Source organism: Danio aesculapii, chromosome 21 (genome assembly GCF_903798145.1).
Source record: "Danio aesculapii chromosome 21, fDanAes4.1, whole genome shotgun sequence".
In the NCBI taxonomy this organism is placed as follows: Eukaryota; Metazoa; Chordata; class Actinopteri; order Cypriniformes; family Danionidae; genus Danio; species Danio aesculapii.
The window spans coordinates 2,502,681-2,530,520 of record NC_079455.1 but is presented as its reverse complement, the minus strand read 5'-3'; the positions used below and the strand labels follow the sequence as shown (position 1 = coordinate 2,530,520).

General features: G+C 39.0%; 1 protein-coding gene across 1 annotated transcript in view; it reads right to left on the bottom strand.

Moving 5' to 3' along the window:
- Positions 1-501: 501 nt before the first annotated feature.
- Positions 502-27,840, bottom strand: part of pdlim4 (PDZ and LIM domain 4) — a 68,206-nt gene continuing 40,867 nt past the window's right edge. The window contains exons 4-7 of the mRNA XM_056446386.1: positions 18,181-18,380; positions 13,745-13,908; positions 7,942-8,095; positions 502-2,868 (exon numbers count right to left, since the gene is read on the bottom strand). Of these exons, the coding sequence (XP_056302361.1) occupies positions 2,664-2,868; positions 7,942-8,095; positions 13,745-13,908; positions 18,181-18,380 (723 nt within the window). The 3' untranslated portion in view covers positions 502-2,663. The remainder of the gene's footprint in view (positions 2,869-7,941; positions 8,096-13,744; positions 13,909-18,180; positions 18,381-27,840) is intronic.

Sequence of the window (27,840 nt, the reverse complement as noted above, 5' to 3'; positions counted from 1 at the left end):
TTTTGGCTACTGCAAGACACTACTGAATGGGGATTCGGAAGTGGGTATACTCAAAGCCGCCTGATAAAGTAGTGGTAGTATACTTGCGTCAACCAGTTCTCACATTCTCGATATTATATTAGAAATAGACACAGAAATTAAATTTAAAGCTAAATCAGAAATAATGTTTGAATTAGTTCAGTTTTGGTCCGTTCTTCATACGTCATGGCTCCAGAAGGCTGGCAATGCAGTTAGAGATGCTCTAATTTTATAATAATTTCATAATGCTGTGTGGAAGCTCATCTGCATTATTCCTTTATGTTCCAGTGAAGGACGACAGGCAAAAAGAAACTTCTTGCTTAAATAAGAATCATTCCTGGTTTCTTTTTTGCTGCCATTATTAGTTTTATCTTTCAAATTATTTACAGAAGACTCTTAGTACAGCTAAGTAGAGTTATGAATTGCACATATATCATATACCCACACATATCTCATTCATTAAAAAAAACACGCGCACACATCTCTCTCTCTCTCTCTTTTTTACAGCATTTACAGAAGCATCACCACAAACAGAGAAAGACTTGTTATTCTGGTTTTGTTTTACAAGAAGTCATCCACATCCACAAAAATGAAACTGGTTTCAATCATATATACTATACGCAAATCAGCTGTTACGTTAAGCATCGCAAACATCAGGCTTTAAGGGAAATTAAGGGTAATCTAAAAAATGTCTGCTAATATTTTCAGGTGTCTAGCTTTAAACTGAAAACATAATGAATTTACTAAACGCCAAAAACTGATAACACTTTAGTCTAAGTACCGATTCTCACTATAACTAGAGCAGGGGTGGGCAAACTCAGTCCTGGAGGGCCGGTGTCCTGCACAGTTTAGCTCCAACTCTTGGTGTTGGAGCTAAACTGTGCAGGACACCGGCCCTCCAGGACCGAGTTTGCCCACCCCTGCTCTAGTGGCTTATTACCTGCCATTGGAGATACCGGCTGTTTATAGTAGTAGAGTTGAGGAAAGTTGAAGAAAAACTATTATATTACAATCTTAAGTCACCTTTTTTTTTTGTAAGTAATTTTGATACTTTTCAAGGCAAGCAATCTGTTATTTTTATGCACATTTATATATAATTTTTCATCTCCGCTAGGCTTAAGATTGTAATCTATTACTTTTACATGTAACTTTTCCCAACACTATTTATTAGTACTTATGAAGCACATATTCTGCATCTCTAATAATACATAATACCCAAATAACCTCACAAAAGTCTTGTCATCGATCCCAGTTTTACGAGCAACAAATAATAACTCGACTTCTAGTTGATCATTTGGAAAAGTGGCAGAAGGTGGATTTTTCTGTTGAATCATCTGTTGATCTGCATGCCAATCATCACTAATACTGCAGAAGACCTACTGGAACCCGCATGGAGCCAAGACTCATAGAAATCAGTCAAGTTTGGTGAAGGAAAAATCATGGTTTGGGGTTACATTCAGTATGGGGGCGTGCGAGAGATCTGCAGAGTGGATGATCAACATCAACAGCCTGAGGTATCAAGACATTTGTGCTGCCCATTACATTACAAACCACAGGAGAGGGCAAATTCTCCAGCAGGAGAGCGCTCCTTCTCATACTTCAGCCTCCACATCAAAGATCCTGAAAGCAAAGAAGGTCAAGGTGCTCCGGGATTGGCCAGCCCAGTTACCAGACATGAACATTATTAAGCATGTCTGGGGTAAGATGGAGGAGGAGCCATTGAAAATGAATCCAAAGAGTCTTGATGAGCTCTGGGAGTCCTGCATGAACGCTTTCTTTGCCATTCCAGATGACTTCATTAATCAGTGATTTGAGTCATTGCAGAGATGTATGGATGCAGTCCTCCAAGCTCATGATGGAGTCAGACACAATATTCATTCTGTTTCCACTGCAGCATCACCACATATTCTATACTGGACATTATTGAAGGTTCAGTGACAAGACTTTTGTCTAAGCAAAATCAGACCTTACTGTCCTAATTAAATCAGTCAAAATCAAGACATGATCATGTTTTATTTTGATAAAATAAGTGTCATCTAGAGAATAGAAACGTCTAAGGGTTTGAAACAAGTAAAAGGTGAATAGAAGGTGACAGAATTGTTAATTTTTGGGTGAACTATCCCTTTAAATCTGATCAAGCCAATCAAATCACAGGTTTTCCATTCTTACAGACTTATTTTATATATACATTTTTCCATTTACGGCAAATATAAAGTTGGATGTAATAATGAAAGCCAGATCATCTACTAAAATACAAGCTACACAGAATAAACACACCGTCCCGAACGCTCTGAATAAATGAATACTGTCTCGCATTTTCCACATTCTTTTGCGGCGGTCCTGAGCACCTCAGTTCACCGCAGCGTTCAGAGAAATAACTGAGGTGAACAGATGTTCCTCTCAGATGTGTGTTTCTACTCTGTCATCTTACGTCTCAAACCGTCTTGTGCTGTGTAAGAATGTTAGAAAGGACCCGTCCTAAATTTGCTGCCGACCTAGAAAAACAGCAGGTTAACAAACTACAGAGACTGAAAAAAAAAGCTTCAGTTTGTTATTCTCATTTCCACCTCGCCAGGCTGAGTCCTCCAGGAAAAGCTGTGTGTGGGTGTGTTTTAGAAAGTGTGTGTGTGTGTGTGTGTGTGTGTTTAGACCAGTTCCACTTTGGAGTTGGGATAAACGGCCACCACGTCGTAGCCCTCAGGAGGCTGAACGCGGGCTTTGGCGTGGGTTTCACAATACAGATTGTCATCGATGAAGAAATATCCTCTCTGCTTCAGGTTGAGGCCGCAGTCGTCACACATGAAGCAGTCGGGGTGGTAGAGCTTGTCTCGCGCCTTCACGATGACTCCCCTGTGTTAACACAAACATAAAAGGGCTTTTATAGTCTGCATGAACCAGAAGCTGTGTTTTTTTTCATATTGTGATGCAATTCCTGGAGAAATATAATAATGAATGAGAAAACAGTGGGCGTGGCTTAATTTATTCTACTGCAAGCTGATTGGATGTAGTATTTATTTATTGATTTATTTGATATGGACATCACAGTTACACTGGAAAACCAAATGCTAAGTGTTTTAGCAAACATGCTAATTCTCAACACCTGTCCACAGAAGGCTTGACAAAATGGAAATATAATAAATACATATACACAACATTAATTCTTTACATAAAATTACAGAAGGCAAAAGCCAAGGCGGCATGATCCAACATACTCATAGTAGACTATTTAAGCAAACACTGCTGTTTTGTTTTCAACCACTTTTTAAGAACACTACTAAATATATATATATATATATATATATATATATATATATATATATATATATTTTTTTTTTTTTTTTTTTTTTTTCTGATTTTAGGCTAACAGCTAACTCATAGTGAAGTAGGCATTTCATTCAGACAGTTTATTTTATTAACAATGCTTTAACAGTAACAGAAAGGCGTTAATACTTATACACAAAAGACTGAGATGACAATCAAATTGCATACATTCACAATCTTTCCATCCTCGTTTATAATACAACATGTATAAATAAAGAAAATAAAATAATAAATGCTAAAGAAACGTAAGTAGCAGGGGAGTTAAAGTTCTCGAAATATGAACCCAAAATCCTCTGATGATGAATTTAAATATCTCGCTTTTTGGCTTTTCATCTCTCTTAATGTCTTCAAATGTGTCACAAATTCTTCTTTAAAGACTGGAAAACAGAGTTTGGGGGGAGTTATTACACCCTTAATACCTCAGATAGACCTTTAAAGGGCAACTATGGTAAAAAATCTACTTTTCAAGCTGTTTGGACAGACATATGTGCATGTATGGTGTATAGACCGTCATATTGGGGTGATATAAACACACCCAGTGCTTTTTTTTTCAAATTAACAACATAAAAACGGTGGACCAATGGGAGCGGTTTTCAAACCGACCGCAACTTTACGTAGGAGAGCGGTCCCCCCGCCCACCAATATTGATTGACAGCTGCGCGTATTGACATGTCCCGGTAGTCACTTGTATAATCATATCAACAAGAGAGGACGAGCGCAAAGCAGCCGGGAATAAAAGGTCAGTTCAGTTTACTAGGATCATCAATCTTCATCAAATGTGATCAAGAGTGAGTTTTACAAGTTTAAAATGTTTTAAAACAGCATGTGTGTAATAAATTACAGCGATTTAGCTTAGCTTAACTTCATCAGCACAGCCGCATCTCAGAACAATTATAAAGGAAGACGCTTCAGTCCCGGTTTGTGGACGTTAAATCAGGTTTATTTTGTACATTAACATAAGAGATATCCATACAGCAGTGGAGATTAACCTGTATCCTGTCACATATGCGTGCAAAAAGAGTGCAAAGCTAAACGCGCGCTGTCTGTGTGTGTGCGCGTGCGTGTGTATCTGTGTGTGCGCGTGAACTTTGTGTGACTCTGCGATGCAACTGCACAATAAATACTCATTGGTAAAGTTCTTACTGTAGTATTTCTCCCTACACTACGTGAGATCTGCTTTCTTTAAGTCTGTCTGTTGTCTGACGCAGCCGAGGGAGGAGATTAAGGCACGCAGAAAGGCACGTAGAAACGGTGGGCGGGGAGGACTAGCCTTAAAGGCGCAGTACACCAAAACCGCCACCCAGTGAAAAAATGTATAAAATAGAATCTTGCAAAAGGTATGATGAAAAATCTGATGGGTGATTTGAGCTGAAACTTTACAGACACATTCTGGAGACGCAAAACACTTATATTAAATCTGAAAAAAGGGCTAACCTAGGTGCCCTTTAAGGCGGCACACAATACTTGGGCCAGATGTAAAATGTAGTATTTGTAAGATGTATTTGTGTAGTATATGTGGGCCATGTAAGTTTGAGCCACATTTAAAATAGATTTGTATCATTTTCAAATAAAGAAAAACATTTCTACCAATCAGATCGTTTCGAGAAAAAGCACGCCCATAGCATAACTAAAGTGCAATGATTCATGGGTTTATCAATTTCATTTCAGTCGTGGCACACCAACATATCTGGCTCAATTCAGGCCCAATTATGGGCTATTAACTTGGCTGGGACTTGGCGCAGATATGGTCCATGTTTGGCCCTTGTCTGGAAGCCAGACTTGGTCCAGTCATGTTCTATAATTTACTGCAGCATGTGGGCCAAGCAAAAGCTGATTGTGTGGGCCAGAGCTGGGCCAGAGATATTTTGCTATGTGGGTATAGCCCTGGACGAATTTCATGTGAAGGTGATGGTTGATTGGATTTATCACTAATCCATTCCCAGTTATCAATCTCTATGATCAAGGACATATTTATATGCTGTGATATCTGTCGAAACCGGTACAATGAGCACATGGTTTCAGTGGAACTTTATCATATGACATCAGAGTTTGCTCATCCGCCGGTGGGAAAGTGCCAGGAGTGACTTACAGGAATATCTGATCACATGTGCAGAGGGAGAAAGCACAGGCCGCAGCAGGTCTGCCTTCCTTTAAAGTCAGAATGAAATCTAAATGTGCTGCTCTTATTTTGATATAGCTGAGCTTGTTATAAATGATGTGTCTGTGCACTTTATTATTCTGTACAAATTAGTTCGACCTCAGAATATTTAATCAAAAATCGTAAACTTCTCTCCACCTCAAACCAACTTTTCACTTTAGTGCCTTTGAGTGCCTTTAGGGTGGGGCTATCAGCACTTTAGGGTGGAGCTAACAGTACTTTAGGGCGGAGCTATCAGTAATTTAGGGTGGAGCTATCAGTACTTTAGGGTGGAGTATCAGTACTTTAGGGTGGAGCTATCAGTACTTTAGGTCGGAGCTATCAGTAATTTAGGGCGAAGCTATCAGTCTTTTAGGGTGGAGCTACCAGTCTTTTAGGGTGGAGCTATCAGTACTTTAGGGCGGAGTTATCAGTAATTTAGGGTGGAGCTATCAGTACTTTAGGGTGGAGTATCAGTAATATAGGGTGGAGCTATCAGTACTTTAGGGTGGAGCTGTCAGTCATTTAGGTTGAAGTTATCAGTCCTTTAGGGCAGGGCTATCACTTATTTAGGGTGGGGCTATCAGTAATTTAGGGTGGAGCTATCAGTAATTTAGGGTGGAGCTATCAGTCTTTTAGGGTGGAGCTATCAGTACTTTAGGGTGGAGTAATCAGTACTTTAGGGTGGAGCTATCAGTAATTTAGGGTGGAGTATCAGTACTTTAGGGTAGAGCTATCAGTACTTTAGGGTGGAGTATCAGTAATTTAGGGTGGAGTTATCAGTACTTTAGGGTGGAGCTATTAGTAATTTAGGGTGGAGCTATCAGTACTTTAGGGTGGAGCTATCAGTCATTTAGGTTGAAGTTATCAGTCCTTTAGGGCAGGGCTATCACTTATTTAGAGTGGCGCTATCAGTAATTTAGGGTGGAGCTATCAGTAATTTAGGGCAGAGTTATCAGTACTTTAGGGTCGAGCTATCAGTAATTTAGGGTGGAGCTATCAATAATTTAGGGTGGAGCTATCAGTCTTTTAGGGTGGAGTTATCTGTACTTTAGAGTGGAGTATCAGTACTTTAGGGTGGAGCTATCAGTCATTTAGGGCGGAGTTATCAGTACTTTAGGGTGGAGCTATCAGTACTTTAGGGTGGAACTATCAGTAATTTAGGGTGGAGCTATCAGTCTTTTAGGGTGGCGTTATCAGTACTTTAGGGTGGAGTATCAGTAATTTAGGGTGGAGCTATCAGTACTTTAGGGTGAAGCTATCAGTAATTTAGGGTGGAGCTATCAGTACTTTAGGGTGGAGCTGTCAGTCATTTAGGTAGAAGTTATTAGTCCTTTATGGCAGGGCTATCACTTATTTAGGGTGGGGCTATCTGTTCTTTAGGGCAGGACTATCAGTAATTTAGGGTGGGGCTATCAGTCCTTTAGGGCAGGGCTATCAGTATTTTTGGGGTGGGTCTCTCAGTCATTTAGGGCAGGGCTGACAGTGATTTAGGGCAGAGCTATCAGTCCTTTAGGGCAGGGCTATCAGTTATTTAGGGCGGGGCTCAAATAGGTTTGGAGCCAGTGCAGGATGAGTAAATGATGGCAGAATTTTTGGGTGAGCTGTACCTGTAAATCTCTAGTATCTCCAGAATATGTCTTTGAATTTTCTGCTCAAAAAATTAGATATCAGATTATTTATTTCTTAATATTTTTTCAGAGCTTGTTAAATTAGCCTCTTTTTTGGTATGAGCAAAAACAAGCAGTTTATGTGCCTATCGCTTTAAATGCAAATGAGCTGCTGCTTTCTAGAAGCAGGCGGAGCCTTTGCATGCTATTCTTAAAGGCTGAAAAAGGCAAGTCAACACTACCTCCATAAGGCTTGAAATCAGCACAGTGCGTTTTTCGACATTATTGCAGAACCAAAGGCTTATCAAAACAACAAGTGCTGTTTTCTGGATTGGTAGGTGCACCAGGAACACAATTATAATACAGAACAACATATATTTAATGTTCATTTGGGGACTATCCTTAGCAAATATCACCATTTATCCTACAGGAGCTGTTGAGTACTTGAGTCTGATTGGATTCTGATTATAAAGTTTGCAGTTATTTTCAGATAAACACACAGGTAAAGTTGTTCCGGCAGGCTCCACTCCACAGTTATTTCACAGCTAAAACAGTCAAAAACCACATCAAAACACAACAGAAGGCTTTAAATGAGGTGTGAAAGAAACTAGTGCTACACACAGGAGCAGTTTGAGGACAAACACCTGACGAATGTGTGAAATACAACATCTGAACAGTGACTTTAGCTGTGGGAATAATAGTGTAAGCAGAATAATAGACTGCGGCCCATTGAATCATTAGTAAAATAACACACACCATCTCTGAGGTGCATTATATCCTTATAATTCAATGACCTGCCATCAATTATTCCGTATATATTCATTAAATCATTAAACAGAACTGTATAACACTTACACAATGCCGTTTGCGCAGCGTGTGCACTGAGGAAGGTTCTGTAGGCCAGGAATGGGTGCCAGAGGGGCTGTAATGGGGCTGCCCAGCTTCGGCACGGGTGATTTAACAGGGGAACGCAAGCCTCTGACCCCAGATCTGTCCACCGGCGAGACCCCTGAGAGCAAAAGGGAACAGAATATTACTCATTGAGCTTATTCTGCGATGCGGAAGTGCGCTCGTGTTTGCGATTGTTTTAGAACTTCCAATTTAGTTGACTATAGGTGAAATAACTAGGAATAATAAATGGTAGAACACGGTTATGCTTTACAAACAAGTGTGTTCATTACTATACATAAAAGGTAGAATAATATAATAGGGAAATATCAGTTTGCAACATCAAGAAGCATAACAAGCTGTTTTTAACATCTAGAAATCAATGGAAGTGAATGAGAGCGTAAGTCTCGAGCCGAAAAGATTCACATGGCTGTGCTCGCTCGTACATGAAGAATAAGGTCAATACAGTAAGACGTCGGCTGTTGTACTAGGAAAGGATATGAGAATGGAAACAAGATGTTCCTCAAATATTACATCAAGACCACACACACACTACTGTGCGCTTCATCATCAAAGAGAGCTTTCAGAAATGAAGCGTTTGTGAGCCAACTCAAAACGCGTGCGCTAACCATCATGGGACATGCTCCTACTTAAACAGGCTGCATATGCTATGAGTTCAAATCTGTGCAGTAAAATTAAAAATAATAGTAAGTCAACTGAATAACAATAGTAACTCCAAGAAAATATGAACAGCTGTCACCTTATGAACCTGAACACCTTTTCAACGTGTAGATGAATATCGGTTTGTAAACATTCAGGATGCCCGCGCAGCGAGGGAATGACATCTGAAGCAGTACAGAGTTTGTCTCATGTTTTAAAGACATGGCATGGAAAAATATAATTCAATACAGCGCTTCTTGTTTGGTCTGATACCCACTTTATATCGCATCTCAGCCAGGAAGTGAAGATTTTGAAAGAAATCTAATCTTAAACGTGATGATTTTATATGGGATGACGATTAACCGGAAGCCTGACTGAAATTAAAAGTACATGTGCATATAGCCCATTAACTAGGTTATCAGTAGGCCCACACGGAATCTGGGCTCGCAGAATTCTGCAGATTTTTAGCCCATCATTATTTCTGTTTATTTACTTGTGTAAATGTGTGTAAATCTATATTTATTCACTTTTTAAATTAATTACAGTGATATTATTGACTAATATGAAAGTGTTCATCTGATTTATGTACAATGCAGTATGTACAGTAATATTTTCTGTCTTTTAGTAGAGATATTATATGAGAGACTTGCTTTGTTTACCAAATAAAGTGAATCTAACTGGATTTGTCCAATAAAAGTTAAAGATATTATTTTTTATTTCACATATTTAGGTTTTAGTTATGATACTCCCAAAATAATTCCCCAGAAATCCCCAGATTTTTACCAAAATTCTTAGCAGAAATAGCAAAAAAACGTCCGCGGATGCCGTCTGGCCTCAGTTATCAGCGCTACACTCAGCTGCTCTGACTACTTGTTGGAAACGCACCTTATTCACATTTTTTTTTTTGCAAACTTTAAAAAGATTTGTGTCATGTTAGAAATCCGGCTATATTCTTTCCACTTCCTCCAATTCTAGTTCTTCTATTAAAGCTAATTCTTCAGAGAACAGCTACACATACACATACATGCTTAAAACAGCTTAAAATGAGTAAATATTGACCTAAATCTAGGCTTAAACAGCCACTTCCGTCTTTCCGAGAGCCCCTGTTTAGCCCCAAACACAGAAATCTCCTCAAATGTGTGCTTAGCAGCTGTTTCTGGAAATAATACCCTTCACACTTCTCCGTGAAGACGTAGCTGATATCACGGGTGTGTGTTAGCTTGAGGGCACGGCTGGGGCAGATCCATATGGACAAGTACACGGAAAAAAAAAATCTAGATTTTATGGATTTACTCAATTTATTTGAAGGTAAGTGGTTGCAAATAGGGATGTCCTGATCAGATTTTTTTTGCCCTTGAGTCTGAGTCAGTGGATTCTGAGTGTCTGCCGATACCAAAACCTGATCCGATACTTCTATAACATATAAAAAAACGAATAAAAAGAGCAAAGAAACAGATGCAGTTTTTAAAATTCACCTTATTTTAACATTCAACAGCTGTTAACAAACAGAGCTCTTCTGTGAGAAAGCTTGAGCAATCAAGTAATAAATAACACCAATTCTTCACTTTTATACTTTAGTGCAACAGTAAATATAAAGAACAATCTAATATAAAAACAAATAAACACCTCAACTTAAAATACCCGGCAGGCAATCCCAAGTTTACATGTCTCACAGTTTACTATGCCGATGTTGTCATCATCAACTTTATAAAACCTCCAGACCGCAGACATAGTCACGCTTTCCACTTCAAGCTGCTTCAGAAGGCGTCTCCGCAACCAAGTGATGTCATGCCGCACGCGTTGCTGTTTCTGTGTGAAGTCAAGAAAGAGGCCAGACAGAATCTGCGGCCTTTTCTGCTATTACTGCTCAGAAATTCTGCTTAATTATTTATTGTTTATAATGCAAATCCAATTAGATCCACTTTATTTGGCAAATCAAGCAAGTCTTTCATATAATATCTCTACTAAAAGACAGAACGGATTACTTTGCAAGCTGTATTGTACATAAATCAGAACATTTTCATAATAGTCAATAATATTACTGAAATTCATTTCACAACTGAGTAAAGTACATGAATGAACTCAATTATTGGCAAAAAATCTGCGTGCGGAGATTCTGTGTTGGCCTACTCATTACTTCAACTTAAATGAAGCAAGTTCACAGTACTCATATAGATTAGTTTTTTAACTCATGGTTTGAAGCAATCGGTTTCCTCAAATGATTTGAGTTGCCTTAACTTATTGAGTTTTACAGTACTCAGTTGGTTTGAGTTCTCCATTTATTGGGTTTTACTGTGCTCAAATTGCTTCATTTACTCAAATGGATTAAGTTCACAGAACTCATTAGGATTAGTTTTTGCACTTAAATGGTTTGTTGCAATCGGTTTCCTCAAACTGTTTGAGCTACTTTTTTTTCTTTGTAATTATTTTTTAGGGGTTTTCACCTTCATTAGATAAGACAGTAGAGAGTATTGACAGGAAAGCATGGGAAGCAGAGAGAGGGCAAGGATCGGCATAGGACCACGAGGCAGGAATCGAACCAGAGTGCATGTGTTGACGCACTGACCACTTTACCTTAGCTTTTTGGGTTTTACTGTGTATATCCGAGTCCTGATCGGGAGGTAACGTCCGATTCCGATCAAGTATGAAACCACGAGATCTGGCCCGATTTTCGATCACGTGATCGGATCTTGGCATCCCTAGTTGCAAACATTTTATATGGGCTGAATTTAAACAAATGTAGTAATGTTAACTTAATTTGTTTGTTTAAATTCAGCCAATATAGAATTGAAGTCAAAATTATTAGCCCCCCTGAATTATTATATATTTATATTTATAGATTTTATTCTATTTAATTTTTTTATTTTATTGTATTTTATTTTATCTAATTTTTGTTTACTGGAAAGAATTCTTTCAACACATTTCTAAACATAATAGTTTTAATAACTCATTTCTAATGACTAATTACTGATGACAGCACATAATATTAGACTAGATATTCTTCAAGACACTAGTATTCAGCTTAAAGTGACATTTAAAGGCTTAACTAGGTTAATTAGGTTAAAGTAAGGGTAATTATAGGGTAATAGGGTAATATTGACCTTAAAATGGCTTTTAAACTGCTTTCATTTTAGCGAAAATAAAACAAATAAGACTTTCTCCAGAAGAAAAAATATTATAGGAAATACTGTGAAAAAAAATCAATTTAGACTGTAAACTGTTTTCAACCACGTACCCTTAAAATATTGAGTAAATCCAATGAATCTTTTTTTCAGTGTATGAAACCGCTGCCAAGAACTCCTCCTATCTATTCTGTTTAATGCCGCGTCTCAAAACCAAACCGGCGTAGCATGAGCTCAGCGGAGAAAATCACCGACTGCTGGATGAGGAAACATCCGGATAATAATGGTAAGTGTTACAACGGTGCCCGCCTCCGTCATCTGACTGTTGTTGTGCCAAAGTGAGATCATTAACTCCGCGTTATTCCCTAAGACTGCTGGGACAGGTTACAACTCCCAACCTGTCAACCAATACCACTAATTACACATTTAAGCACTTGATCCCTGATCCCCGCGGCTCCATGGGGCTTTAATTCAGTGCGAGAGATGCTATACTGAAGTCTACAACCCTCCCTATGGGATCTGGCTTAGACAAAACACATTTTTCGGCTTATGTGACACAAAGCGCAACGTTCTTCTGGGGCTTTTAGTCTACAGAGCCATCTGGAATCCAAATGAATGCAGAATCCAGGATAGTTTATTTACTAAACGCTGTTTTTTTTTTTTTTTTTTGTACAGTACAATGTTGGACACGTCCCTATAAAAAGAGTATTTAGTTATAGTTACGGAGTTACTAACTGAGTTACATAGTTCTAAAAGTAACTAATTACCAGGGAGAGTAACTATTGCGCTACTTTAATACAAATCTAATTTGTCAAATGACTATAAGATAAATATAAAACACTGTACACTAATCTACACTATTTATGGTGACTTGATAAAACCAACATACTGTTATATAAACTTAATAATCTTCTGAGACTAATTTCTATATGCATCTCCTCCTAGACCATTCAAGATACAAACACCAAACTTACTCCAAACCTTTACACTGGTCTGACTCGGGTTGCTATATCTTTTCCAACTGATCCGACTTACGGTTTTCCGAAAACTGGCGCGGAAAAGTTGAGAGTCCCATTGACTTAACACTGGACCAAACTTTATGACCTCCTAACTTTTCGCCCTGACAGTCATACAGACTTAAGTTTGGGCTCATTTAACTCAGACCAATCTGCCAATTACTCATGACCTTTCAACTTACTAGCAACAACCTAGCAACCACTTATGGCACCCTTGCAACTGTCCCATAGACTTCCATTGTAAAAAAACTGCCATTGACTTTACATTGCACATACTAACAACATACCAATTCATACTAACAATATACCAATCCATATTAAAACATACTAACAAACATACTAATCATACTAGCACACATAAAGTGCGTGCCTCTATAGAGTTTTCTAACTGGTGAATGACATGATCTAGTGTTATATCTAAGGCTTCGGACGGCAGGGGACGTTCGTAAAATGTCAAAGCTATTATGCTAATGCTAGCATTCTGGCAGATCACCTACTGCACCTTTAACTCAACAAAAATATTGACGCTGATAAAAAAAAATCATTGTAATTATAATGGTCTCATGACAGTCATGTTCATGACAAGTTATGTTGTCTGGCTAATGTCATGACAAAGACGTGTTATAATGCATTTATGTGGAGTTGTCATAACATAAACATCTCAAACAATGTCACCTTTGCATTTAAAATGACATAACTGAGCTAATGACCTTTAATAACAGTTGTCATAAGCATGCATAAAATATTCATGGCGTGAGTTGTCATGATTATAAAGCTTTGTCAAGATTTATAAATGTAAATTTGATGTATTATCCCAAGTGCATAACTCAACAATAACACTGTTCTACTGCTTTTTGGATATTTAAAACGTATATATTGTGCCTTTAAATCAAACAGACATTGGAAAAATAGGACACCACTGATAATTCTGACATATATATTCTAAAAGTGAAGTAAATAAGTGACTCTGACCCCCATCCTCAGCTTCCAGGATTCCCTGCAGGTATTTAAAGGAGCCGGATTGTTTGGGAGCTGAAACCGGTTCCTCATAGTCCAGAAGCATTCTGTAGACGTCAGATTGTGTGTCGAAACCGTTGCGGTTGCCTGATGAATTCACTGGCGGCTCAGGGCTGAAACTAAAGCAAAAAAAAAAAAAAAAAAAACAACCCTATTAAACATCTGCTATTGTCAAGCTTTATCCAACCAAACACTTTTCTATGCAAAAAAATATTTATAAAAGCGTCAAGCCCATCTCTGAAGGAATGAAGATGTTTGAAATTCAAATCCAACACGTTTATCAAATACTTCCAGTAAAATGTCTTGAAACAGTAAAGCTTAACACTAATATTGCAACACTAAACTTGCTACTGCTATGGTCGGAATTTAATTTATCCTTTATTTGTTTGTTTAGTCTTAAAATCACAACTTAACAATTAATGAAATTGAATTTTAAGTAGTTTTACTACTTTTAGGTTTGAGGAGTTCCCATCAAGCAATTTTGTATTAAATATATGTCTTATAGATGACTAAAAACTGTTGTCTAATAGATGTCTAAAAGCTGTTGTCTAATAGATGTCTAAAAGCTGTTGTCAAATAGATGTCTAAAAGCTGTTGTCAAATAGATGTCTAAAATATGTTGTCTAATAGATGTCTGAAATGTCAATATATGTTTAATAGATGTCTAAAAGATGCTGTCTAATAGATGTCTAAAAGCTGTTGTCTAATAGATGTCTAAAATATATTGTCTAATAGATGTCTGAAATGTCAATATATGTCTAATAGATGTCTAAAAGATGTTGTCTAATAGATGTCTAAATATGTTGTCTAATAGATGTCTGAAATGTCAATATATGTCTAAAAGATGTCTAATAGACGTCTAAAAGATGTTGTCTAATAGGTGTCTGAAATACATCAGTATATGTCTTATAGATGTCTAAAAGCTGATGTCTAAAAGATGTTGTCTAATTGATGTTTAAAATATGTCTAATAGATATATAAAAGATGTTGTCTAATAGATGTCTAAAATATGTCTAAAAGATGTTGTCTAACAGAGGTTTAAAAGATGTTGACTAATAGATGTCTAAAATATGTCTAATAGATATATAAAAGATGTTGTCTAATAGATGTCTAAAATATGTCTAAAAGATGTTGTCTAACAGAGGTTTAAAAGATGTTGTCTAATAGATGTCTAAAATATGTCTAATAGATATCTAAAAGATGTTGTCTAATAGATGTCTAAAATATGTCTAAAAGATGTTGTCTAACAGAGGTTTAAAAGATGTTGTCTAATAGATGTCTAAAATATGTCTAATAGATGTCTAAAAGATGTTGGCTAATAGATATCTAAAAGATGTTGTCTAATAGATGTTTAAAAGATGTTGTCTAATAGATATCTAAAAGATGTTGTCTAATAGACAGCTTAAAAATGTTGCCTAATAGATGTCTAAAACATGTCTAATAGATGTCTAAAGATGTTGTCTTGTAGATGTCTAAAAGATGTTGTCTAGAATATGTCTAAAGGATATCTAAAGGATATCTAATAGATGTCTAAAAGATGTTGTCTTATCGATGTCATCTAATAGATGTCTAAACATAGACTGTCTGGATAAAACAAGGCTAAATTTGGGCTGTCAGTGAAAATTTAATAGATGTCTAACAAAAGTCCAAATCTAGACATCGCATGTCATTCATTCATGTCTATTTGATATTCATGTTCCATTTGACTCTATTTTTGGACTAATTTTAGCTTTTAGATGTCTTTTAGATTATCAATGACAGCTCAAATCTAACCTTGTTTTAGCCAAGACGTCTAAGTTTCCATAAGAGTGATCGGTGATCTAGTGTAAGTATTAGAAGAATTCATAAACAGTGGATTTGTCATCTTCACAGTAAACAGCAGGCTTTACAAATCAACCAAGCGGTTCTCGATCACTCTTATCTAACACACAAACAGAGCAGATGTTGCCTAAAGACTGTTGACTTCATCCAGTCACCGTACAGTCCTGTGTTTTGGTTAGAATTGATTAGCATGAAATCCTTTTTTTTCTGCATAGCAGCAGGCATGAAGAGCTGTAACATCTTTGAGTCTGAAATGTTTATTGTGCTGTGAGTGAAGACAGGACCTGCGCGCTGGAGATTTCCATCATGGGAAAGATCCTCCAGATCGCTTCCTTGATAAATCACCGTGTTTCTCACAGCCATGCGAGTATCATAAATATCACTTTCTGGCAGCTGTTCCCTTGCAAAACCGGTGTTGGGCTAGATGTTTGTGTACAGTTAACATGAAATCAGAAATGACCTTACTTACCTCACGCTCTACTTCTGGTTTGAAAGAAATGTACTTTTCCTGATTTTGTGCTTGTGTGAATTAGCGATGGGAGTAACGAAGCATTTGAAAACTAGCCAACATAAGACTTCTTTCATGAATCCTTTTCATTCTACAAATGTCTCATTACAACATCTACAAACTCCTAAAACTGAACCGAGACCAGGTACGAACCTGTCTAGCGATCCGGGGTGATCTAAGTCTTCATTGATTGGACACTCCACCAGCAGAGTAACAGCACAGTTTTGCTTAAAATAGTGCAATGCACGCAACATTATGGGTGACGTATCAAAAGAGGATTGTTGGTGTGTGTCTCACTGGTGCATCTGTGATTAAAACAGCAAGTCTTTGTGATTATCTAGAGCTGTGGTATCCAGGCTAATGCCAGCAAACCACCAAGATGCAGAACCACATCCAACAGGAGTAGCTGTGGATGCAAGAGGATGCTGTCTGAAAGGGATGTCCGGGTGTGAATATCCAAATACATAAAGCCACAGCCGCTCAACTCACTGCAGAATTAAATGTGCACCTCAGCTCTCAAGTTTCCACCAATAATGTTGGTCGGGATCTCCGCAGGCTGGGGTGCTATGGCCAAACCTTCGGTAACTTGTGGCAAAGTCAAACATCAGTTTCAATAGCCACGTTTCCGCTGTCGTACCTAAAGCAAGCGAGTAAGGTCCAGTCGTGTTTCCACAGTCACTTCCAGAACATGATAGGGCCAAATTGGGGCTTCCTCGGGGCCAGCAGCCGGTCTTTTTTTCGGCCCACCGAATACCTTGGGCCACAGCGAGCCAGCTGGGTCTTCGGGGCGGAGTGAAAGCAGAGGCGGAGTTCTTCTTAAAGATGATGTACGCGAGAGCAATGATATAGGCTAGCCTATATTTTCTTACTTGCTCTCATGTCTTGAAACACTTGAAATGGTTTCTTTTACTTAAGATATTACCAAATAATATCCAACATCCTTTAATTATTCTCTTAAATAAAGGGGGATTACCTAGCCTAGGGAAAAAGTGATATGTTTTAGGACTCTCCGCAGCATTTGGCTGAATGTTTGACGGTGTCTACCGAAACACTGAGATTATAAAATATATTTAATAAAGAGTTATTACCGGAGAAATTCTGTGGTTTTATATTATAGATGGTGCGCTGGGTCATCCCTTTATTGTGATGAGACCACTCGATGTCCAATGCCAACAGTTTGTCGTCAAGTAAACGAATATAATGAATGAAAATACTTAGGCCTGTGTGTAAAGACATATAATGTAATGCTGTACAATAATTTCAGATGTCTCCTTTTTAGTTGTTTCGTGATGCAATGGTGTGTTTTATCTGCCTGATTCTGATTTGACTTTCTTTTTCCCGTTGAACTGGGTGGGTTGTGTGACATTTGATTCAGGGGGCATTCTGGGGGCAGGGTTTGTGTGCTGTGCTGCAAGCTATTGGCCTGACAGTGCAAACACAACATGACTTCAGCCTCACTGCTCAAGCTCTCGGGCTACTGCCCTGGCCAGGCCCAATAAAAGCCCTGGCTTGCACTGGCCCGACAGTGGAAATGTGGCTGTGGTGCCAGCAACAAATTGTGGGGTGGGCTGTGTCCACCTTCACTGTCTTTCCCACGTCCAGGAGAGTTACTGTGTGGAGAAGCCCCAAAGAAGCGTCCCACCCAGACTGTTGATGCCTAGAGTCAAGCATTGGAGTGGATCAGTGATGGTTTGGGCTGCAATATCATGGCATTCCCTAGACCCAATACTTGTTCTAGATGAGCGCGTCACCGCCAAGGACTACCGAACCATTCTGGAGGAGCATGTGCACCCAATGGGTCAAATATTATATCCTGAAGGCGGTGTCATATATCAGGATGACAATGCACCAATACACACAATAAAAATCTTTTTGAAAAAGTATTCAACCACCATGGAACAAACTAATTTGAAGGCTTGAAAATGACTTACCTGTATAATAAGCTAGAGGCATTTACAGGTTATACTTTCAATTTAAAGTTCACACTATGATTGAAAAAGTCAATTCTAATGCATGTTGTGCAGTGTTTGGAGAGCAGCCCTTAGTAATGTGAATGGCAGACCTGTGAGGAGAGCCCAGGCTGAGGCCGGACATCTGCTTGGGCAGGGCGCCGTTGCCGTTGTTGTGTGAATAAAGTCCTGCTGGGTTGTTGTACACCGGTCTGGATACGCCATTGTTGTAGGGCACAGCGCCAGTGATTGGGCTCTTGGGTGACGGACTCTTGGGAGTGGGACTGTAGCCACTGCTGATTGGTCGGAAAGTCTGTAAAAAGAAAAAAAAAAGGGGCAAACTTTTATTTGTATTGTGACGCAGCTCCTAGAGAAACAAAATAATAAATGAGAAAACAGTGTGTTTGGCTGGTTTTCTGTACTGTGAGCTGATTGGATGTAGTAAAGTAGGCATTTCATTCAGAAAGATGAGGGAAAGGGCTTTGAGAGAGTTGTTACAACCCAACAGACTCCTCCTGCTCACCATTTCTGTTTGTTGTCAAAACTGACAGCTGGAGGGGGTGTGGCTAAGTATGTTAGCCACGCCCAACACCTTAAACAGACATAATGTAACAATATAACTAAAAAAACCCAGGCGGTGCTTTTTCAGATTTTGACATAATGACACACACAGATGAATTGTTTACCACAAAACTAGCAATGTGAGCTAACAAAATCAATATGGTTAGTTTCACGAGTTCACACAGATATTTGACTGACTAAAATATGCGTATTTTGCGTGCTGTCCGGGGAGAGGGCTCTGAGCTCGCGAAGACACCCTAACTGATTCCCCTTATCAGGATAGAAAGAGATAGTCCGAGCACAGTGTCTAGCCCGGCTCCAGAACGCTCCCCCCTCAGATTTAAGTAGGCGTCAGGTTTAATAGTGTGGAGTTGGGGTGGTGGAGGGATGCTGAAGTCAAAAGAAAACAGGGGTATGACGTGTTTGACTATTTATAGGGGTTTGGTTTTGAGCTGATTGGATAATAGAATGATTGTCTGTGATGAATTAGCCTCGTCAAAGACTGATCGTGCTCCTCAGGAAATTTGTTTATAAAACATCACTTTGATTTCATGTGTTCTTTCGACTCGAAACAACACAATTCTTAATGTTTTTTTGGGAGAGAACTTAATTGTTTTATGTTCAACCCACTTAAAATTGTAAAAACAATTAAGTTAACTCAATTGATTTGTGTTGGGACAACATGCAGGGTTTCACGGGTGCTGGAAATCCTGGAAAATGCTTGATTTTTAATATTGTGTTTCAAGGTTAGAAAAGTGCTTGGATTTTGGACAAAGTGCTTGAACCTGCTTGAATTTGAAATTGCATTGCTTTCAAAATAATTCGTCATCTTACAGAGTAGTTTTCCGTTTAGCTTAAAATGCATTTTGCACATAACGAAAACCATTTGACAGGTGGGACAATTACTATACAGTTAAAACAGTACCGTAGTCCTAACCTAAAGTAATATTGACAGTAAAACGTAATATTGATAAAAGCATACAAACTGGTTTCCATATTTGGTGACTGATTTTCGAGACCGTTGACATTGGAACAGTTCAATAATTTGCAGCAGCAACATTCTCTCATTCTGTTACATGACTTTTGAATAGCGGTGGACGTGAAAGTTTGGTACTACGTCCACACACAATCTGACTGTAAGCTCATAATTTGAGAAATCAACTTTAGGTGGAAAGAAACCAAACTTAAAAAGATACTTCATCCAATAACTGAACTTTTTTTTTTTTTACCGTTTTTGGTAACTATTTTAACTATTTTAATAAATATATGCTCCAAAGTATTCAACAATTTAAGTTGAAATGCCATATTGTGTTTTTTAAAGTAGCACAATGGATTTAAATGTGAAAAAGCACATACAGCAAATATAAATGTAATGTATCGGGGTTTTTAGGTGCTCAAAAAACCTAAAAATGCACTTTGAATGTGCTTGAAAAGTGCTGGAATTTGAAGTTGAAAAACAACCCTGAACATGAAGGAATTGTGTGGAACCCAGCATATTTTACGCAGGCTGTTTGCTAAGTTATCGCATAAGAAACGAACTCGAGAGACCATGAGAACACAGAACGCATCCTTTGAGAAATGAGATGCTGCGTTTCTCCTGATGGTCACATGACCTTCACAACATTTCAGCATTCATACAACGATTTATTTTTGCTCTTTACGCAATATATACTATGCATCAAGACCTTACAAATATACATCGCACAATACAAATAAAACTAATTTAAATACAAATTTCAACAAATAAATGTAACAACGTGAGCATAACAAATGTATAATTAGGTTCGCCCCAAACATCTCCAGAATTGTTTTTAATAAGTAATGTGTACAAGCAGCAAAAATCTTTTTTTTTGAGTATATAGTAAAGTGTACTAAAGGTGCAGTAGGTGATCTGGCTAATTGCTATTCGTTAGCGTAATATCTTTGAAACACAGCCCCTCCTCTGCCATCCAAAGCCACGCCTCCTGAAATCATGAACGCGCACATTAAAGATGACAGAGACCCACTAGATCACATTGTTCGCCAGTTAGAAAACGTTATAGTACTTTAAATACTACAATTCCCATCGAAAAACTGTATTATATCGAGTACGTTTACAGTTGTTTAGCAAGCAAAACTTGTCATGCTGTACAATATTGCATGCATGCAAGGATCGCTGGTCTCACTCTCTCACGCCCTTTGTCCTAAAGCCACTACTGTATGCTTAGTGGTTGGCTGGCAGCGTGCAGGAATTACACGTATTACTAAGCCATACTTACATGCTATTTCAGACCGGATATTCAGAGTAGCGGTAAACAATATATGGAGTGCATCACAGATTGTCATTGTTCAAAAATGACCCAATGTGAAATATAAAACCAACTTCAGCTCAGTAAAGCAGGCTAGGCGGAATAGCGCTATTTACTGATGTTTTGTTGTTAAGCTAAATAAAAATTGGCATTATCGATGCTGTAAAAGGTCCCTTATGAAATTGACCACAATATTGGGTCATTTGTTTATTTTGCTATAGGTTTACTATAGCAACTGTAGAATCACAACAACAGATTAATTCAAGTGTCTACTATAGTGTGGGTCAAAACACTTTAGTATGTACTATGAATTAATTACTATAGTATTTTTTCTTATGGTTCATCACTTAAAATTCCAGAGGATGAAAGAATATCCTGTCTGAATTGTGAAGGCTTGTTGGAGTCAAGCACGACCCGTAAAACAGCTTCAGACAGGTTTACAGATCTGACATGCGCTCAATAAACAGCTTACTCAGAAATATGTAAATATTTCCTGTTGCACACAAATTCCCATCATGCATGTTTGCCTCTGGTCAGCTTTGCTTTGATTGAATCTAGCAGCAGCCATTATCTGGCATCAGAAGTCCATCGCAGCTGGAGTCAGAGTTTTTTTGTTGTTGTTATTCTTGTTGGTTTGAAGAAAGCCACACTGTAGCTAAAATTAGCCCCCACTTCACCTCTCAGTACTTAATCAGTTCAATTTAAGGGAGTGAAAACCATATTGAGTAATTGGATTAGACTATTAGCATCCAGGTCAAAAAAGATTAAAGAGTTCAAGATATAAATACATAAATGGTATGGCAGCAAAGTATCTGGATTATTAGGCAAGGCAGAGCTAGGCAAGTTTATTTCTATAGCACATTTCATACACAATGGTAATTCAAAGTCTCATCTCAATTTCGTCCCCTTTTCCGGGGCCGGGCCGCGGGGGCAGCAGTCTTATGAGAGAATCCCAGACTTCCCTCTTCCCAACTCCCCAGACTTACACTTCCTCCAGTTCGTCCAGGGGGGATCCTGAGGCGCTCCCAGGCCAGCCAAGAGACACAGTCCCTCAAGCGTGTTCTAGGTCTTCCCTGGCGTTCTCCTCCTGGCGGGACATGCTTGGAACACATCCCTAGGTAGGCATTCGAAACAGATTCCCGAGCCACCTCAACTGACTTCTCTAGATGTGGAGGAGCAGCGGCTCCACTCAGAGCTCCTTCTGGGTGACAGAGCTTCTCACCCTATCTATAAGGGTGCGCCCTGCCACCCTGAGAAGGAAACTCATTTCGGACGTTTGTATCTGAGATTTTGTCCTTTCGGTCATGACCAAAAATCTCATGACAATAGGTGAGAGTAGGAACGAAGATTAACCGGTAAATCAAGAGCTTTGCCTTTTTGCTCAGCTCCTTCTTTAACACAACGGACCAGTACATCGACCACATTACTGCTGCTGCTGCACCAATCCATCTGTCAATCTCATGCTCCATCTTTCCCTCACTCGTAAGCAAAACCCCAAGATACTTGAACTCCTCCACCTGGGGTAAGGACTTTCCTCCAACCTGGAGATGGCAAACCACCTTTTTCCGGTGGAGCACCTAGGCCTCTGACTTGGAGAGGTGCTGATTCTCATTGGCAGCAAACCACCCTAGCGCATGCTGAAGGTCCATGTTTGATGAAGCCAACAGAACAACATCGTCTGCGAATAACAGAAGCGAAATCCTCTGGTCGCCGAACCGGACTCGCTTCGGCCCAAGGCTGCACTTTGAAATTACGTCCATTAAAATTATGAACAGAATTGGTGACAAAGGGCAGAGCTGCCGGAGTCCGACATGCAATGAAAACAAGTCTGACTTGATGCCGGCAATGCCAACCAGACTCCTACTCTGTTCATACAGGGACGCGACGGCCGTTAACAGAACGCCTCTGACCCCATACTCCCAGAGCACTCTCCAGACACTCTTCAAGTCCACAAAACACATGTGGACTGGTTGGGCATACTCCCATGAACCCTCGGGCACCCTGATTTGGGTATAGAGCTGGTCCAGTGTACCACAGCCTAGACGAAATGAAAATTTTTCAAGGTAAGTGGTTGAAAACAACTTAAATGGGCTGAGTTTAAACAGGCCGCACAGTGGTTCAGTGGTTAGCACTGTGGCCTCACAGCAAGAAGGTCGCTGGTTCGAGTCCTGGCTGGGTCAGTTGGCATTTCTGTGTGGAGTTTGCATGTTCTCCCTGTGTTGGCGTGGGTTACCTCCGGGTGCTTCGGTTTCCCACACAGTCCAAACAGGTGCACTATAGGTGAATTGATGAACTAAATTGGCTGTAATGTGAGAGTGTGTGTGAATGAGAGAGTGTATGGGTGTTTCCCAGTGTCGAGTTGCGGCTGGAATATGCTGGAATAGTTGGCGGTTCATTCCGTTGTGGTGACCCCTGATAAATAAGAGACTAAGCTGAAGGAAAATTAATAAATGAATGAATTTAATCAAACAAGTTAAGCTGAACAATACTTCATAGGTAAAATCACTTTTATTTTATACAGACACGTCTCCTCTTTATCCAGCTGACAAACATTAAATAGAAACTTTAAAATTAATAACAGCGTTTGGTATGACACGAGGGGGAATAAATAATGTTTGGGTGAGGTTAGAAAGCAGAGAAATAAAGGATACTGTGCTATGTAAGCAGTGCTTTCTCATTGAGAATTATATTATTATTATTATTATTATTAGATTAATTAGGCAATATGTAAAATAAGTCTCTGGTGTCTCTAGAGTGTGTATGTGAAGTTCCAGCTCAAAATATCTCACAAATAATGTTCTCCAACTCTCTGAAACTGATCCTTTTAGGCTTTAATTCTAATTCTGCCATTTTGGTGACTGTCGCTTTAAATTCAAATGAGATTTTGCTCTTTTCAAAAGAGGGCGGAGCTACAAACACCTGTGCATCATCATAGCAACAGATTCAAAACAGAACTAACTCGTTAACATTATCTTTAGCAGCTGAAAACTCTAATGGTGGACTTATGCTTGTCACTCAGGGCTGCTAATGCTAATAGGGGAGAGATGGTCACTAGTGGGCGGAGCTGTCCCCCTCTGATTACCCGTACAAAGGGAGAATGTCAATCAAAGTGTTTCTGCAGACTGTTTTCATCAAGTCTGATAATAAAAAGTAGAATTAATTCATTTTGACCATTAGAAGCTGCTTATATTCGCACACTGCTGACACACAACCCCTTATAAAAGTGTTTTTTTTTTTTGCATAATAGGTGCCCTTTAATGTTTAACGATAACTAGTGCAGGTCTGGGAAATAAACAGAGAGGCCGAGCACCTCTTGGAAGTAAAATTGAATCCTTCTGAACAAGACCAACAAACAGACGCCAGGCCTGCTATAGATAATGTTTACAGCTCTGTTGAGGAAGCATCCGCCAGAGGCATTTCTATAGAGACAAAAGTTGGCAGAAATCTTCCTGTTCCTAAGGCATAGCTGTTGCACGCTCCTCTAGTTTGCATGTCTGCCACAAATGGGTGTAACTGCAATAAAAGCGGCAGATTTACTAGTCTACACATCTGGTGTATGGCTTATAAAAGTGCCAGTTTTGTGGTCTAACATTGAGAAGCATTCATTTGTACCTCTCTACCTTTTTAACCATAAATATTCACTATATAAGCTTGAATTTTTGGGGTTGTTTAATACATCTGGATAAGGCTTTTGTCTCATTAAACTGATTTATTTAAGCTGTGGATGACTGAAATAGCAGCATCAGCGATTGAAACACACTTTCGTTTTACATGCAACATTTATCACTACTCAACATCTCCAGAGAAATATTATTGGACATTTTTGGGCAGCAATGCAACAGTCATGTTTGGTTTCTCTTTGGGTGCTTTTTAGGGTTGTCGCGATACCATTAATTAATCTTATGATACTATACCAGCTGAGGTATCACAATACCAAGTATTATTGCGATACTGTAATTCATAACTCAAATTATAAAGAAAATGGTCAGAAATACTATATTTCATGTTATAATAAGCCTACTTGAATGTAATTCATAATTCCCTTAAAGCCAAAAGGTATTATTTGCACTAGGGTTGTGCGATTTAATTAAAATCGAATGGCATTTTGAAACGTTGTGATTTAGTTAATCGCAAAAGGCTGCAATATAAAATAAATATGTAAACAAGAATAACGAATAACACCTGCGGTGAAGTGCTTCAAAACTATGCTTGAGAAAATTAAACATGCTAGACCCTCTGCAATGGTGTCGTGAGGCATCGCAGACATGGTATCAGTTGGCATGAAACAACAAAACGCACCCTAAGTAACGTATTTCAGATTCGTCAAAATGTAGACAGCGACCTTTAGTATATTTGTCATCTGAACCAAACAAAACAACCTCTAAGTAACGTATTTCAGATTAGTCAAAATGTAGACAGCGCCCTCTAGTATATTTGTCATCTGAACCAAACAAAACGCACCCTAAGTAACGTATTTCAGATTAGTCAAAATGTAGACAGCGCCCTCTAGTATATTTGTCATCTGAACCAAACAAAACGCACCCTAAGTAACGTATTTCAGATTAGTCAAAATGTAGACAGCGCCCTCTAGTATATTTGTAATCTGAAACGAACAAAACAACCCCTAAGTAACGTATTTCAGGTTCTTTACAATGTAAACAGCGCCCTGTAGTGGATTTGTCATCTCAAACGAACAACAGAACAAACCCTAAGTAACGTATTTCAGATTTGTCAAAATGTAGACATCGCCATCTAGTGGATTTTTCATCTGAAACATACAACAAAACGACCCCTAAGTAACATATTTCAGATTGGCACAAATTTAGACAGCGCCCTCTAGTGGATTTGTCAATTAAAATGTACAACAAAACGCACCCTAAGTAACATATTCCAGATTCGCACAAATGTAGACAGCGCCCACTAGTGTATTAGTCATCTGAAACAAACAACAAAACGACCCCTAATGTATTTCAGATACACAAAAAATGTAGACAGCGCCATCTTGTGCCTTTGTCATTTCAAACGAACAACAGAACGACCCCTAAATAACGAATTTCTGATTCGTCAAAATGTAGACAGCGCTCTCCAGTGGATTTGTCATCTGAAACATGCAACGAAACCTACCCAAAGTAAGGTATTTCAGATTCGTCAAATTGTAGACAGCGCCCTCTAGGGGATTTGTCATTTGAAATGTACAACAAAACGACCCCCAAGTAATGTATTTCAGATTCGCACAGAGCAACGTATTTTACATTTCACAAAAATGTAGGCTAACGCATGTATTTCCAATCTTGGATTCCTGTGTATCAACATAATGTAGATTTCAACCTTCCAGGAGATGAAGATGGTGCCAAAAATATCAAAATATTACCTACAATTATAATAAAAGGAGCAGTTTAGCATTTCATGACCTTTTAGCTCCGCTGTACAGCATTAATGCTAAAATAAATACATTTATAAGACTCTAATGTTAACCATAAAGGTTACACTACAGTATTCCCAAACAAAGGAGAAATGCTCAAAGAGGCCAACAATAAGAAACGTGCTCCTGCCAAACATGAAAAAGGGACGTGCACAACGCAAAACACAAGCAATCAGACGAGTTTTCTCCTAATGTAAACTTTAGCAGAGAAATATTTACGAGGAGTGTTTGCGTCCGCTCATAAATCTGGACCATCATCGGGTTTCGCTGACCTGTTTTACAATGGTATCCCAGCATGCCCTTTGGCTCTGGGTGACTGCCCACAGACCCAGAACATTCAGAGGCGTCCAGACCGCTTTGCTACTGCTCGCGGTGAACTGAATAAATCAAAAGTGACCCCGAACCTACTTGTATTAATTAAGGCTTGCTGTGGGGAAATGACCCGTGATTTATGAAGGTTGATATCGACCTGAACACTGCAAGGAAGATAAAGAAGTCGGAGGGAGGACCTGATTGAAACCATATGGCCGCTGTTGACAGGCTAAAAGATCCCACTCCTAGCTTATATTCGGGAGCTCGCGGCATTCAAGAAATACATTAAAACATGAACGATTTAGACTTTTTTTTTTTCTTTTAAGTGCCTTGTGTTGCTCACAAAATAATGTTTATTTGATTAAAAATGTTTGGCTGTATTACAATTAAAAACATGTTTAAAATTGAGTTAAAATTAACCGTACCGTAATGGAAAATGTCAAGTTTTCAGGGTTTATTTTTAGTCCTAGTGTCACACGATCTTTAAAAAATGTGACGCCACACCAGCAGAGGGAGCCCTCATTCATTCATTCACACACACTCATACATTCATTCATTTTCTTTTTGGTTTACTTCCTTATTTATCAGGAGTCGCCACAGCGGAATGAACCGCCAACTTATCCAGCATATGTTTTACACAGCGGATGGCCTTCCAGCTGCAACCCAACACTGGGAATCACCCATACACTCCTGCATTCACACACATACACTACGGCCAATTTAGCTTATTCAATTCACCTATAGCGCATGTGTTTGGACTGTGGGGGAAACCGAATCACCCGGAGGAAACCCACGCCAACACGGGAAGATGTGCAAACTATGTGCAAACTCCACATAGAAATGCCAACTGACCCAGCTGGGTTTGAACCAGCGACCTTATTGCTGTGAGGCGATCGTGCTACCCACTGTGCCACCGTGCTGCCCCCACACTCATACACTACAGCCTATTTAGTTCATCCGCTTCACATATAACGCATGTGTTTGGACTTTGGGGGAAACCGGCCCAGCAGGCACAGGATGTCAACATGACATCAGATTGACGTTGTACCCCAACATCGTGGCATTTTGTTTGGAAATGAAAATCCTGTTGACTTCAGAACCGAACGTCAGGCTGACGTCAATGTCCAATGTCAGACAGACGTTGCATTTTGGTTACTTTTCAACATAACCTAAAACCAAAAAAAAAAATC